The 15710-nt window shown below is 47.6% G+C and overlaps 3 protein-coding genes across 4 annotated transcripts in view; 2 read left to right on the forward strand and 1 right to left on the reverse strand.

The window, feature by feature from the left end:
* Positions 1-2624: 2624 nt before the first annotated feature.
* Positions 2625-3542, forward strand: LOC118788223 (leukotriene B4 receptor 1-like). Its single transcript, XM_036544177.1, has one exon. It carries the CDS (start codon positions 2625-2627, stop codon positions 3540-3542), a length of 918 nt encoding a protein of 305 aa, XP_036400070.1.
* Positions 3543-6544: 3002 nt separating this feature from the next.
* LOC118788224 (leukotriene B4 receptor 1-like) lies at positions 6545-7600 on the forward strand. Its single transcript, XM_036544179.1, has one exon. The coding sequence runs from the start codon at positions 6545-6547 to the stop codon at positions 7598-7600; it is 1056 nt and encodes a 351-aa protein (XP_036400072.1).
* A 5067-nt stretch (positions 7601-12667) lies between these two features.
* Positions 12668-15710, reverse strand: part of bcar1 (BCAR1 scaffold protein, Cas family member) — a 73423-nt gene continuing 70380 nt past the window's right edge. For both annotated transcript variants that reach the window (XM_036543819.1, XM_036543820.1), the window contains exons 6-7: positions 13473-13562; positions 12668-13190 (exon numbers count right to left, since the gene is read on the reverse strand). In XM_036543819.1, the coding sequence (XP_036399712.1) occupies positions 12681-13190; positions 13473-13562 (600 nt within the window). In that variant the 3' untranslated portion in view covers positions 12668-12680. The remainder of the gene's footprint in view (positions 13191-13472; positions 13563-15710) is intronic.

The raw sequence follows: 15710 nt of genomic DNA on the forward strand, positions 1-15710 counted from the left end.
CCATTAAATTTAAAAACATCTCTGAGGTATTTCTGCCCTTATTGCTGTGATTTCGGGTGCTTATTCAGATTTCCCAGGGCAATTTTGCCCGTCTCCGGGGGCAGGCTGAATGCACACAGCTATCGCCAGTTTTAAGTTTGGTATACTAAAGACTCAAGGTGTAGAGAAATGCAACCACGTGCGGGTTTTGGTGGGCATTAAGCAGAGTTGCACAGTTGATAATGTGCTGGCCGGATGAAGAAACATTGATGTTTCTTTGAAAGTAACTAATTGCATTGTATGTCGATGTTGATGCTGACAACTGAGCTGAACCCTCTACTTTCTTTCGTATTTTAATGTTGCCTTCTAGCTCAGTGGGGTTTTTTTTATCAACATTTTCATCAAGAGTGACCCATAATTCTCTCACCTCCTTGTGTTTCGGTACAGTCAAGCTCGTCTTCTCTCTTTGCGCAATGTCAGTACGTTCGTTACACCACAACATTTACATTTATTTATTTAGCAGACGCTTTTATCCAAAGCGACGTACAAAAGCGCATACAGTAAGTATAGCGACAGTACGGGGACAGGATGTGTACAGTTCCACAATGAGACAGCAGTTCTCAGCTGAGAGCAAAATCTGTTTGAGGACGCCGTACTAGTTAATTTACACAGCTACAGGGTATAGGGCAACTAACAAGATCTGAATTCAAACAGCGCAATGAGCAATGAAGGCGGTAACAATACCACTAGATGGCAACAAGGCACTTCTCCCATAACACTTCCCCTAAAGTAGTCTCAGAATGACATGCTTCGAACGCGTTGTTCTTCCTGCTGTTTGTGTTGCGCAAATGAAACGTGTCCCTCATTAGATCTAATAGTTGCACATTTGCTCTTATTTAAATTCCCTGAACTGCATTTTTATTAGTGTGGAAAAAGGTACACTACAAGTCAGTTTACGTACCAACATCTTCAGTGGGCCGATTTTAATAAAACAGTTTGTCAGTGTGTGCTATTTAATATATTGACGGATACAAAATAGGCATGTCAAAGTAAAGACCAAGCCCTACAGGCATAATATTGCCTGTGTGTCAGGAAAACAAGTTAGAAAGGAGAAGTTTTACAAAGAGATAAATACACTAAACTGTTCTATGATACAGAAACATCCAGAGATTTTTCCACTTTAAGTTGCTACTTAGATATCCTGTATGCTTTCTGTCATGTTGGAGTTTTTGAGAAGCAAAGGCATAGAGAAAGACTTTCACACAGCTGATGATGAAGGTCAGAGCCACAGCAGATTCCTGGCCCCTACGGATATATATATATATATATATATATATATATATATATATATATATATATATATATATATATATATATATATATTTAGCATTTAGGTCTTGACTGGTCGCCAGAGGTCTCCATAAGCAATGTGGCTTCTTATCTATGTATGATCTGTGGTCCCATGTGTCTGTCTCTCCAAACATCATGTCCCTGTACAATAGGAAGAAATGTAGAGATGTAGCAATGAATATTGGGACACACAGAAGGTGGTGTTATGTATAGTAAAACAAAGATACTCTCATGCTCTTTAGAGTAACTACCTATCTCTCTGGCACAGGCCCTTTGAGGCTTGCTGTATAAGCAGGGTCATACCAGTTAAGATCACATCAGCAGGAAATTGCAGAAATGTGGAAAGTACAGAATAAATATCACACCTACTAATGCCAAAACTTGGTCATGCAGCGCTTCTAATATTGTTGCCTCCTTATGGTTTTTTGCTTGTGTTGTACTCTGTCTCACTTGTAAGTCTCCTTGGATAGCGCCCGCCAATGACTAAATGTAAATGTAAAAGTAAAACTCTGATTACGCAACTCCTTGTAAATTAAAATCTTATTTTTGTTGACTGTCTCTTCTGTGTCTTACATTGGCAGGGCTGGCAGGAGAGATCCAGACACACCTGGAGCCCATCCTGTGGGACGTGTCTGTCTGTTGAGGAAGGTGAGGGGAGATAAAGCATGGCCTCTTGGATACAGAAAGAGTGACACACCTGGGCAGGGCTACAGGAGTGAGCTCTGTCGAGGGCGTTGGCTATGAAAGACCTCTTCTGTGCGCAGTGAGGGACACTGGGTGGCAGAGAGAAAAATCCCAGCAGCAGACACGATAGCCTGAAAAGGTCCAGTGTTTGCACTGGTAATTTATTTAGTCTTTGTTATTTTAGTTTGTTATTTTCAGTTGGTTGACTCATGTGGTTTCTTTATTTTCTGGCCTCTCACCTTCTTCATGATGAACGCTGGTCTGCAGACCAGAAACCATACAGTCGTACCTCCTGTCTGGTGGGTCCGAGCCAGACCATGCCATATGTAGCCTTTATTACTGACTTTACTTCATTCTTATTACCAGAGCTCTGAAACACACAGTTAGTAAAATTCACCTCAGTGCTGCCACACTTTAACACACAGGATGGGGGTTTGATGAAGTAGTACAGGGTTAGTAGTATGTAATAATTACACAAATAACACAATGGGCTGACGTTTCTACAGAGAACTGTGGCGCATTTCCTGATTCTGTGACTGTCATTCTATCACAATGAACTGACTTTTGGAGAGAACTGTGTATTTCGACAGTTTCGGGTCTCTCACCTCAGCATGCAGCATCTCAACTCCTCTGGCTCAAACTCCACCATCTCTGGGAACGCTGACCATGTGGCCCCCAGTGTTGTCATGGGACTGTGCTGTCTTGTTGGTGTTCCCGGCAACATCGCAGTAGTCGTCGTGATCGCCCACAACTTCAAGAGGGAGAACTTCACTCTGAAGCTGATGCTGAACCTGGCGGTCTCTGACCTCTTGTGCCTCATCACACTCCCAGTGTGGATCTACTCTCTGCTCTATGGCTGGAGCTTTGGTCCTGCTGTCTGCAAGTTCATCTCTTATCTTGTCTACTGCAGTTTGTTTGCCAGTGTGCTGACAGTCACCCTGATGAGTGTGCAGCGCTACCTGACAGTGCTGTACACCCAGTGCTGGGCCAGACTGCGTGGGACGGGCGAGAGGGTGCTGCTGGTCACCCTGTGGGGGCTGGCGGGTGTTCTCTCCTGCCCAGTCTTCGTGGTTCGGGATGTGGTGGCAGAAGAAAATGGAACAGTCCATTGTACAAGGCACTACAGGTCAGACACGGAGGAAGTCACCACCTTGCTCCTGGAGACTGTGTTGGCGTTTGTCCTTCCTTTCTCCATCCTGGTCACCTCTTACTTCTGCCTCCACAAGAAGGTCAACCAAACCGCTTTCTTCAGCAGCCAGAGGATGACCAAGCTGGTGACCAGCATCGTGGTGACCTTCTTCATCTTCTGGTTCCCCCTCCATGTCATCAACATCCTGGGTATTTCTGCAGTCTTCCTGAAATCCAAAACTCTGGAAAACTTCTGCAAGACCAGCTGGCTCATTACTACTGCTCTGAGCTTCATCAACAGCTGTGTTAACCCCTTCCTCTATGCCTTCGCGTCACGAAACCTCAGACAAGAGGCACCGCAGTCTGGAAACATGCAAAGTGCGTCCATCACTAATGTCTAATCTGTCTGTAGTTTCATACAAAAAATACATATTGAGAATATATTTTATATATTATATTATATATTAGCTCATATTTTTGAGCTCAAGTAATATATATGTAGTATATAGTAATATATAGTAATATATAAGTATGTAAATATGTAAAGTAATGCAACATAGTACTATTGTAATATAGTTTAATTGTATCTGCAACATATTCTTTGGCTGAGCCACATATTTCTCAGTATATATTACAACACATTTAATTTCCATGCAGGATCCTTGCTACTGCTGCTACAGCATACTGTCTCTGTCCCTACAACTGTCTGCTGCTTATCACATGTTCTGCCTGCAGGGATGAAATGTAAGGATTCAGACATGATTTTTATGCATTATCACTGATAAATCATCAACATACCATTCTTCCTGGGATTGATATGAACCCGTTCAGTCGTGAGTTTAGGTAGGCTTATTATCAGTTTATTTTAAATTTTTTGAAAACAAACCATATCTTTCGAACATCCTATATTATTACATTAATGGCACATAATATGTCAGTAGTCATTCAGACTTATATTTTATTTTGGTTGTGTATTCTGTTTTTGCTGTTTGTCGACTACTTAGTAAAAATAAAGTTTTTCAGCCTGAATGAGCAGGCCTGCTACTTTTTTATGAATTAAATACAATTTACCGGTGAAAAGGTCTGCATACGCAAATACTTGTTAATTAAAACCTCATTTTCCTGATGACTGTTGACGTGTTTTCTGTTAACAGTGATAGGTAGCAGGAGAGGCACCAACTTCATGTTTTCACACTTATTACTTGGACTCTTAACCCATTCAAAGTGATGTGGATACACAATGAAACCACATGCTCTTAATCAGTTCCTAAAACTGCACTATAACACAGAAATGAAACCTTGCATTTGAAATTACTTAGGGCTTCTTCTCACGTGAAAATATATCGGCACGAAAGGAAATGATGTCATGGGTTGACAGAAGTGCTAAGGATGGACTCAGTGGTTTGTAAAGAATGAAAAACAGCAGTCAGAAATAAAGCAAGGTAAGGTAAGGTGTGAGGCATCACACTTAAACCTCAAGCATTTTTCAAAGTTATTTTTATAACTTGGACTAGTGCTTCTTGTTGCTGTGAGAAGTACTCATGCCATTTATTGTTGATCACACAAAATAATGCATTTATCAGTGCATGCATGCCTGAAGACGAATCGCATGAATAAAATACAAGGAGTATTATATTCATTTGGACAGCAGAAACAGGATTCAAGATTATTGAAGCAAGTAATTCCTGAGTTAAAACACATTATGTTCATAAAATTAATATTTTATTATTTTCTCTTTTTTTCTCAAGAAAATTTATATTATATTTTATATGGACACTGATATTGGCACACGTATTCTTTGGCTAAGACTGGTCAGTGCTCTGGTGATGAGGCATTACATTACATTACATTACATGCATTTAGCAGACACTCTTATCCAGAGCGACTTCCAGCACAAAAGAACAGAAGTGCATCCATTCAAGTTAAACAAGCAACAGTGTCAGACCAGGCTAACAGCACTCGCAGACCAGTGAGTGTGAGCACAACACTATTCAAGCCCTACCACAAGTTAACTTGTGCAACCTAACTAAACAACAGAAGCCATGTACACTACGATACATCAGTCACTGAGTCTGTGCGATTTATGGAAAGGATGTATTTCATAATTCTGTGCTATTAATTGGGGAGGAGAAAGAAAAAAAAAACTTGAGAAATGGATTTCATCATCATGTTTACACTTGAACCTTTACTTCTGTGGTTATTCTGTGAAAAAAACAGAGGAGGACGTATGGTCCAGGGAGCACTGCAGGGCTGTAAATTTGATTTTCTTTCATCAGGTCAAGGCAGCGTCAGTAAATATCTAGCTGTACAGGAGTGTAAAAATACAAACTATGCACTGTAAGTCGCCTAGGTAAAGGGGTCTGCAAAGAAGATTATAAGAACATCAACAATATTAAAAAAATCAGGCATCTAAATCTGATCTTGCTCTTGAGCTTGAGCTGATCTTTTACAGGTCTCATTTCAGGAAGTTGGGAGAGATATAGGAAGTAATATGTGTTTTGCAAAATGCACTCACCTCTCATCTTTCATCAACATGAAGCATCTCAAAACCTCCGGCTCCAACCCAACCTTCTTTAACCCTGACAATCCGGATGCCAGAATGGTTATGGGGCAGAGATGTCTGGTCAGAATCCCCACAAAATAATCAGAAACTGTAGCAGAGTACACTGTAATTCCATGTCATAATGTCATCTGAGTTTTCTGTAAAACTGTATGACCTGAGCAGCATCTCTGTTAAAAAATAATGTTTACTTTTTTACCTTTGGAAGATACAGAAAGAGAAGTATCCACATTAGCACAGCTATGTTGCCAGGCCTGAGAGTGCTGTTAGCACCTTTACTGCAGTGTTACTTCCTTGCATCAGCCTCATTTATTCTGTCAAACTGCATCCCTGCCTGAGCAAACGGGTGTTTGCCTTTGTGTCCTGAACCTTCCAGCAGCCGCGTATGACCTGCTGCAGATAACCTCTCATCCTCAGCTCACTGACATGCTGACGATCCCATTTCTGCAGGTCTGAGGGGCTTTACGAATGGCTGACCAATTCTTACTCGTTTCCTGTCAGACTTTCCGTGTGTAAGCACTAGTTCTTTCTTTGCACTATTTCATTTTAGTGATTATGGGTCGAGAAAAATTTCATTTGGTCGGGAGAGACTGCTGACGATGACGTCCCATGTGATGCGAAACGAAAGTTAGGAGGGTGAGTCAGCGCCAGCCCGTATCAGTCAGCAGCGGCGTGCACAGGGCGGCGAGCGCGGCTGCCATTGCTTAGAGCGAATCTGTTTGTTTGTTTGTTTGTTTGTTCGGTTGTCAGTTGGAGGCGAAAAGGAAGATCCGGATCAGCGTAGCACGAAAACCACCTTGCCCAGCATCAGTGACCCTCGCTGTCAGTGCCTCTCACCTCAGCATGCAGCGTCTCAACGCCTCCAGCTCCAACTCCACCTCCTGGACTCCATCTCCTGAGAACCTGGTCTCCTGCATGTTCCTGGGTCTGTGCTTTGTGGTGGGCGCCCTCGGCAACGGGCTGGTTGCCTGGGCGATACTACGGCACCTCCGCAGGGCGTCGCTGACGGTGAAGCTGATGCTGAACCTGGCGCTGACGGACATCCTGTCGCTGGGGATGGTCATTCCCTGGATGGTGGCCCTGCTGAAGGGCTGGCCGTACGGCCGCACCGCCTGCAAGCTGCTGTCCTATCTGGTGTACTGTGGCCTGTACTCCAGCGTGCTGACCGTCACGCTCATGAGCCTGCAGCGCTCCCTTCTGGTCATGTACCCACACTGCAAGACCTGGCTGCGGCCAGGCGGGCGGGGCGAGCGGGCCTTAGTGGGAGGCCTGTGGGCCCTGGCGTGTCTCCTGGCGACCCCAGCTGCCGTTCTGCGGGACCTCGAGGAGAGCCAGGAGGCAGGGGGCCACAGGCTCAGCTGCAGGCCGCAGTACAGCTCCGTCAGGGCGGAGGTGGCGGTGCTCGCCATGGAGACGCTGCTGGGGTTTGTGATCCCTGGGGCCGTCCTGGCCTGCTCGTACCTGTGCATCGTGAGGAGGGTGGAGCGCCTGCCGTTTGCCTCCAGCCGCAGGGTGAGCCGCCTGGTCACCTGGGTGGTTTCCGCCTTCTTCCTCTTCTGGTGCCCGTGGCACATCTTCAACCTGCTGCAGGTGGCGGCCGCCCTGAAGGGGGCGGAGCAGGGGGTGGGGCTGCGGGGCGTGGCACGGCGGTGCCAGAACGTGGCCGGCGCCCTCACCTTCCTGAACAGCGCGCTGAACCCCTTCCTGTACGCGCTGGCCTCGCGCAGTCTGCGGGGCACCAACAGCCTGATGCAGCGGGTAGAGCGGATCTGCCACTCCCGCCTGACGGACACGCCCGAGTCCGACTCCAGAAAGGCCTCGCTCTGCACCCAGACCGCCAACGTCACCGTCGCCACCACGACCCACCTGTGCCCCGGGCAGGTTGTGACACCAGTGTAAGTAAGAATGAAACAGGTGTCCGACAGTACGCCAAAATCCTGACCCTCCCGTGGATCTCTTCCACATCCAAGATGGACATCACTCATCTCATCTGGGATTTTTCGCGTATCACCCGGCACCTGACAGAGGAGCTGATGCTATTCTCTGAGCTGAGAGGAATGAGGAGGAATGTACAGAGGAGAGGTAAACAGGGACACTTAACAAGGTCTTACAGCTGATAACACTTCATCAGAAGTGACTTTCTCAGGATAGATGCACACACATCCTCAGGCTTCTAATGCTTTAACCAATGAAAGCTGCGCCACCTGAAACTTCAACCCTAATCATTTCAGTTAGCCTTGCAAATTTAAGAGCCATAAGAACATAAGTAGTTTAATTTCAACAGGCCAGTCAGCGTAGCTGGACTCGTCATTTTGTCTGTAGTGTAGGATAGAAAGGATAGGAAACCTGCATAACGTATTCAGAACAAAGTGCAGTTGTGTAGTTACGCATTCTCCTACAGGCACCAGTCATGAATCATTTCACTGGGGAGGGAGAATTACAGTCAGCCGAAGCAGCATGTGCAGGCAGGTAGCAGCAGCAGTAATAACAGGCATATTGAGCTTAAGGGCTCCTTCCCCATCACGCATCTATTATTTTTCACCTAATGTACTCTTATTATATTTTAAGCCTAATTAGTTTCAAATATTTTAACATATTTTGTATTGTAAATTTGTATTGTCCATTTTTTATATTACAATTTGTATAATTTTTTAAACTACTATTTTAAAATTCAAATAATTTTGTCTCATTTATTCAAGTAAAAACTGAACCATTCAGAAAAACTTCAATACAGAAATATACTTCCCTCTCAACATGCTACATGGCTTTTATAAAAATGAATAAATGTGTATGTTTGCAACTAATACATTTATAATTCCAAATTTTCATGTTTTAACATCAGCTCACAGAAAGGATGTGTTCATGAACCCACAGATCACTCATATGCAAGTCAGCTACAGCGATTCACTAAATAAATACATTCACATGAAACGTGGCTCTGTTTCACCCAGAAACACTTTTCCAATTGATATCTATCCTGGAACATGCACTGCGTATTATATTCTAAAATATGCAGGGTAAAACATGCATTTGAAAAGCACATTATCTGAGGTATTCAGCCATACCTCTGGCAAAGATAAAGGACAAACAGTCTGCTCTGTGCCAATAGCAGGCACAATGTAAATGCACTGTGGGCAGAGGGAAGTAATCATTGAGGGAATTTCTGCACGGAACTGTGTTCTAGGTGCTTTCTCTCAAGTGTTAAAGAAACAGTGGGCCACAGCGGCATTTCCTGAGAACTGGCCATGCGGTTGAGGTGAGAGAGACAACAGGGACAGGCTTCGGGGCAGTGAATGCTGTGAGCAGACAGTGTGTGTGTGTGTGTGTGTGTGTCGGGGGGGGCTGCCACAGTGGTATCATCTCTCGGTTCCCAGCTCTGCTCTCGGCCACAGAGACCTGTACGCACGCAATCCCCGCCCACCCCCCCGGTGTAAGGCATCGGGTTGCAGACTCGCCTGCAGCATGCAGAGATGGCAGTGTGGCGGAGGAGCACCCTGCACCCTGCACCCTGCACCCTGCACACAGCTTCAATACGAGCCTGAGGGTGGCTGACACAGTTAATATCGACAAAATAGCCACAGGATATACACTCTCTTTTGAGAACCACATTCTCAGCTGATTGGCTTATTGTTACAGAAGTACCATTCTTTTAGCTGCTTAGCAGATGCTCTTATCCAGAGCAGCTTACATTACAATGTTCACCCATTTATACAGCTGAATATTTAAGTTGCTTGCCAAAGGGTACAACAGCAGGGGCCCAATTGGGAATTGAACTGGCAACATTTGGGTAACAGTACATCACACTGCCACCCCAACTAAAAGAGGACTCCTATTTCATCTTAGCATTTAAAAACAAGGGCAGGTACTTCAACAGAATCATAATTAAGACAAGGTCAAAGCAGTGATATATTTTGGCATATTGACTTCATTAAACTCAGTGTTACGCTGTACTCTGAATGTCGAAACGTTTGACTCTTGAAGCCTTATTTTTGTGCAGATGCGCAGAGCGCAGATGCTTGGTGAAGGTGAAGGTAGTTACCTTAACGACAGGCTCAGAGCGCTGGCATGCAGACTGCAGGGGGTGGCACACAGCAATGGCTTCCGACCAAAGCGTTTATCACTGAAGCCAACAGATCACAGAACTAACCACATCACAGAGACCTCCGCGTCTCTGATGATCTGGGGCTCTGAAACCCTGTGGCAGGGTATGACTCAATGCTCCGAGCCTCGGGTGAAGGCAGCCGTGGGAGCCGGCTTCCACTGCCTCTTACACAGTATTAACCCTCACAATATTCATAATCTGCTGTCCCCAGTCTCTCAGAGTTGTAGTTTTGTGGTGAATGTCACGTTACAGTGAATTTCACTGCCTGTACAGTGACTGAATTCACATCTGACACCTCTAGTCCAGCTGGTTAAGGAGTCAGAGTCACACACTATTGTAAGCTTACCCCAAACCCCGCAGTGCTCATCCTGCTGTGAAAATTACCTGTTTCCAGGTGAAATCCTCCGTCTGGCAGCGGCACAGACACTTCCTACATCGTCCCTGACAGACTGGGATTCCCAGTCATGCCAAATTCCACCGAATCCGGTGCTCCCACGAAGGCAGGGAACGCACCGCCCCCCCCCCCCCCCGGCGCTCACCTGCAGCTCACCTGCAGCACACCTGCAGCACACCTGCAGCACACCTGTGATCAATGTTCATTTGTGTCCCTTATACAAATTTCTGTTGACCTTAACTGAAAATAATTAGTCATTACATGTTTTAGGGCCAAGAAACATTGATGTACAAGTAATTATGCTTTGTTGAGATAGCTGCAGAGGCGGCCGATATTAACATAATAAGAAAAATATTCTTACAAAAAAGTTTACATTCGTACAAACACACCTCCAACGACACTTTCCTGTCACACAGGATGTACTGCAAAATGAGTGTTAACCACTCAGTAAAACAAGTCAGAAGCAACTGGAAAAAAAACCTGTGTACACAGTGTGTCTGCCAGCCAGCAGCGGACCGCCGGACACAAACCCCGCATCACAGCTTCAGGGAGACGCTTCCTTTTGTTTTTCGGCAGAGGCTCATGGGAAGGATGACACAGAAAATGCAGCCTTCTTTGGGTGTCACAGATCTGAACACACTCATCAAACATCGCCACAACGATGGAGACACAGTCCATTTACATAGTTTATTATTTTTTTAATGAAAATATATTAAACATATATTTTCCAGTTAGGCAATATACAGTATGTCCTTAACGTATTTCTTAACAACTTTCAAATCTTAAAACACAGATTTGAGAACAGAATACCAGTACGACAAATACCAGTAGGCTTTCTTACGTTTTTAATGTACACTTTTGCACCAGAAGGGCTTCCACCATCTGCACAACAACATGTTGCATTTCCTCTCATGTTCTGAGTTACACTGAACTACCACACGTTCTCCCACGCATCTGACACTTAGAACGTCCACATGGTTTCAAACATCGGATAAAAGACGTCACAGATACGTGTCCCTGGCCATCTTCCCCAGGAAGCACAGAGTTCCTGCGAGTCTTCTGAGTGGAAATCAGGCTATGAACAGAATCGCCACCATGCCCAGCTGACCAAATAAATATCTGCATGACTTTGTAACAATGTCAGCATCACCCCGCTGCCCAGAGAACCCCCTGCAGCCCCGCAGAGGCGTGGTGTCCATTTGCTTCTCCTGTGCCTGTGCAGATGGAAGGGCCCCACGCACCCTGAGGGCAGGACCCAAACCCCTGGCCCGCAGGGGGCGCCACTGCCGTCCAGGAGGGGCTGGGAGAGGCGTTTTCCAGAGCAAGGCCTCCACGTCATGGGAGCACGGGGCCGCGGCGCCGGTCCAGCAGTAGACTGATGTGAGGGCCCAAGCTATGGGGGGCATTCTGGAGCATGGAGCATCCCGGAATTCCACAACACTTTATAGAGTACGGAGCACCCCGGCATTCCAGAACTCTCTACAGAGCATGGAGCACCCCGGCATTCCAGAACTCTCTACAGAGCATGGAGCACCCCGGCATTCCAGAACTCTCTACAGAGCATGGAGCGCCCCATGATTCTGGAACCTGCGGGCTGCATGGAGACCCATAAGGCTTAGCGCTCTTGAAAAATGAGGCGCATGGAAAAGCTGACATGGCTCCCAGGGAAACACCTTTCTGTTCCAAAAACAGCCAAATCATCACTTCTCAGAACCCTGCGTCTAGCCCATCCCCACCCCATGCTGGGTCTGGCTGTTCCGCTCCCCGGCCCAGCCTCAGCAGAGGAACACAGGAAGCTATTAAACCTGACTCAATCTGCTTAATTGGGCTCTTTTAATTAGCACGCAGACCTCTTCAAATTAAACCGGTCCCATGATGGAGGAAGCCTGAGGAAGAGATTAACTGTCTCACAGTCGCATGCTCTCTCCTGCCCCCTCTCACAGCAGGAAGAAACACACACTCGTTTTTCTTCACATCCCTCCTTCCGTCTCTCTACAGGACAGCAAAAACAACCTTTTAAACCCATAAATCAGCATCTGGGAAGATAACAGGATTAAGTACTTCAACAGACACTTTAAATTTTAAACACCCTTAATTCATTTCCTGTAATAAGAACAATTATAATAATTATCATAATAATAATTACAGTATAGCAATAATAATGACAATAATAATAATCAATACAGTCTAAAAACTACTGCTTGTCTTTTTTTTTGTCATGTGATCTTCAAAAACATATATAGTTCATTCTCTTTCACCGTCTGTTTTCTCTCCGCTAGTAGTAACTTAAATATTTACAATGATTCATTTACAACTGGAGGCCCTGCCCAGTCTGATAAAGCTGTCCTTTTTTCCGAAATTAAAAAGCACGAAAAAGACGAAGATGTTTGTGGGGGTGGGGGGGGGGGTGTCGGGGGGTCCGTGCGTCCAGCCTGCAGCGATGGGGGGGGTTTGGGGATTGGGGGGGGGGGGGGGTCCCGTGCTCACATGGCCGCCAGCTGACCCAGCGCGGTTCGCAGCTGCTGTGTGCAGTTGGCCAGCTCACGCACCCTCTCCACCATGTCCCGCGCGGCACCAGGCGAGGGGTACTGCAGCGCTGCCGTCTTGGTGCTCACCACGATGTCCTTCAGCTTGTCGCACAGGGCGTTGCTGTGCTGGGCCACGCGTGCCCGCACCTCGGGCGACTTGGCCTGCCGCGACAGCGTGTCGCCGATGAACACCAGCTTGTGGGCGCTGAGGATGACGAACTTGCTGTGCGCCACGAAGATCTTGGGCGGCTGGTTGTTGTTGATGGAGGAGTAGAAGGCGTCGACGGCGTTGGTCAGCGTGGTGATGTTGGCCTCGCACTGCTCCGAGTAGAAGAGCAGTAACTGCCGGTCGCCCACGCTCAGCTTGCTCCGCGTCGCCGGGTAGTGAGAGGGCGGGGTCCAGCTCGACAGGTCGTTGTTGATTGGTCGGGTGACTTCCTGCTCCAGCCGCTCAAACTGTTTTAACTGGAGGAGGGAGCAGAGGAGGAAAGGGGGAGGAGTCAGGCTTTCCATGGCCAATCACACAGGATTAAGTTCTCTCACACCTACGACAGAGCTACAGCAGACTCCGAAACTCCAGAATCTGATCCAGGATCAGTTTAATCGCCCTGTTCCAAACCCACACAATATGGAAGAGGGCTGATCCAGGGACAGGAATCTATCTAACCCTACTTAAACACAGTCAGGAAGCAGGGTCATTTGGGTCAAGTTCAGTACACACACACACACAAACTCGCTCACACTCACCTGCTGTTGTTCCAGCTGAATTTTGTTCTGCCGAATAATGTTCCCTTTTTCTAATAATTGCTTCTGATTTTTCTCAAACTCCTCCTTCCCCTGAAACAAAGGGAGATAAAAACAATACTTATATTCAGGAAACTAAACACACACACACACACACACACACACAAACACACACACACACACACACACACACACACACACACACACAGTCTCCTTCTTCTCTTCCACCTCCTTAGAAGCAAGGTCAGAGAAACACAGCCGAAGCTTCAAAGGGAAGCGATCAGAGGCCCAAGTTTGAAGCTGCTTCATGTTTCAGAGCCGCAAGGTGACCTTCAAAGCTTGTTTTACTCTGCACCAACCAGAAACCAGAACATTCTCAAGAAAAACTACCTACAAATGATGCACCTGCACACTGTAGCATGCATGTACTGTATCTCGCGCTGTACAGAGCAGCACATAGCATTTTTACCATCCACACCTTAATCTCTCAACCACAAAAACACTCTGCCAACACTGAAACAGTTTCTGAAAGCTTTGGCACAGAGAACAATCTGTCAACAGCCAACAGCTGCACAGCCTCTCCTTCCAGAGTCAGTGACCCTGCCCTAGTGGGAGACACCACCTCCCGCTGGATGCAATTCCTGCATGTTATGCCTGATGCAGCCAGCAGGTGGCAGTGTGGGGCTTCAGCGGACATGCAGCAGTGTTCATGGAAAAAAACAGTTGAAGTGAGAAAGGGTTTTACGCCTTGGAAATCACACAGAGGCCTTACTGCTCCTACGGTTCACTGTAGCTGTGAGGAACTGCAAAGTGATCTTCTAAATTTAATAATGTGCTCCAAATACAAAAAGAGGGTGTTGCTTTTTGTCTTTAATTGGTGTGAAGAAAGAGTTGTGTCCACTCAGCTGTGACGAACAGCGCTCTGATAACACCCCCACACTCTCGCCCAGTGTCAGGGATCCTGGGCACGGACGGGACAGTGTGACGGGACAGCGTGACGGGACAGCGTGATGCAGCGTGACGGGACAGCGTGATGCAGTGTGACGGGACAGCACAACAGGACAGCGTGACGGGACAGCGTGATGCAGTGTGACGGGACAGTGTGACGGGACAGCGTGACGGGACAGCGTGACGGGACAGCGTGATGCAGCGTGACGGGACAGCGTGATGCAGTGTGACGGGACAGCACAACAGGACAGCGTGACGGGACAGCGTGATGCAGTGTGACGGGACAGCGTGACGGGACAGCGTGATGCAGTGTGACGGGACAGCGTGACGGGACAGCGTGATGCAGTGTGACGGGACAGTACAACAGGACAGCGTGACGGGACAGCGCGATGCAGTGTGACGGGACAGCGTGATGCAGTGTGATGGGACAGTGTGACGGGACAGTGTGACGGGACAGCGTGATGCAGCGTGACGGGACAGCGTGATGCAGCGTGACGGGACAGTGTGACGGGACAGCGTGACGGGACAGCGTGACGGGACAGCGTGATGCAGTGTGACGGGACAGCGTGACGGGACAGCGTGATGCAGTGTGACGGGACAGCGTGACGGGACAGCGTGATGCAGTGTGACGGGACAGCGTGACGGGACAGCGTGATGCAGTGTGACGGGACAGCGTGACGGGACAGCGTGATGCAGTGTGATGGGACAGTGTGACGGGACAGCGTGATGCAGTGTGATGGGACAGTGTGACGGGACAGCGTGACGGGACAGCGTGATGCAGTGTGATGGGACAGTGTGACGGGACAGCGTGATGCAGTGTGACGGGACAGTGTGACGGGACAGCGTGACGGGACAGCGTGACGGGACAGCGTGATGCAGCGTGACGGGACAGCGTGATGCAGTGTGATGGGACAGTGTGACGGGACAGCGTGACGGGACAGCGTGATGCAGTGTGACGGGACAGCGTGACGGGACAGCGTGATGCAGTGTGATGGGACAGTGTGACGGGACAGCGTGACGGGACAGCGTGATGCAGTGTGACGGGACAGCACAACGGGACAGCGTGATGCAGCGTGACGGGACAGCACGACGGGACAGCGTGACGGGACAGCGTGATGCAGAGTGACGGGACAGCACAACAGGACAGTGTGACGGGACAGCGTGATGCAGCGTGACGGGACAGCGTGATGCAGTGTGACGGGACAGCGTGACGGGACAGCGTGATGCAGTGTGACGGGACAGCGTGACGGGACAGCGTGATGCAGTGTGACAGGACAGTGTGACGGGACAGCG

Source organism: Megalops cyprinoides, chromosome 13 (assembly GCF_013368585.1).
Source record: "Megalops cyprinoides isolate fMegCyp1 chromosome 13, fMegCyp1.pri, whole genome shotgun sequence".
Taxonomy (NCBI): domain Eukaryota; kingdom Metazoa; phylum Chordata; class Actinopteri; order Elopiformes; family Megalopidae; genus Megalops; species Megalops cyprinoides.

Excerpts from the sequence above, each read along its gene's own strand:
- LOC118788223 (XM_036544177.1), top strand. The coding sequence starts at position 2,625 with ATGCAGCATCTCAACTCCTCTGGCTCAAACTCCACCATCTCTGGGAAC.
- LOC118788224 (XM_036544179.1), top strand. The coding sequence starts at position 6,545 with ATGCAGCGTCTCAACGCCTCCAGCTCCAACTCCACCTCCTGGACTCCA.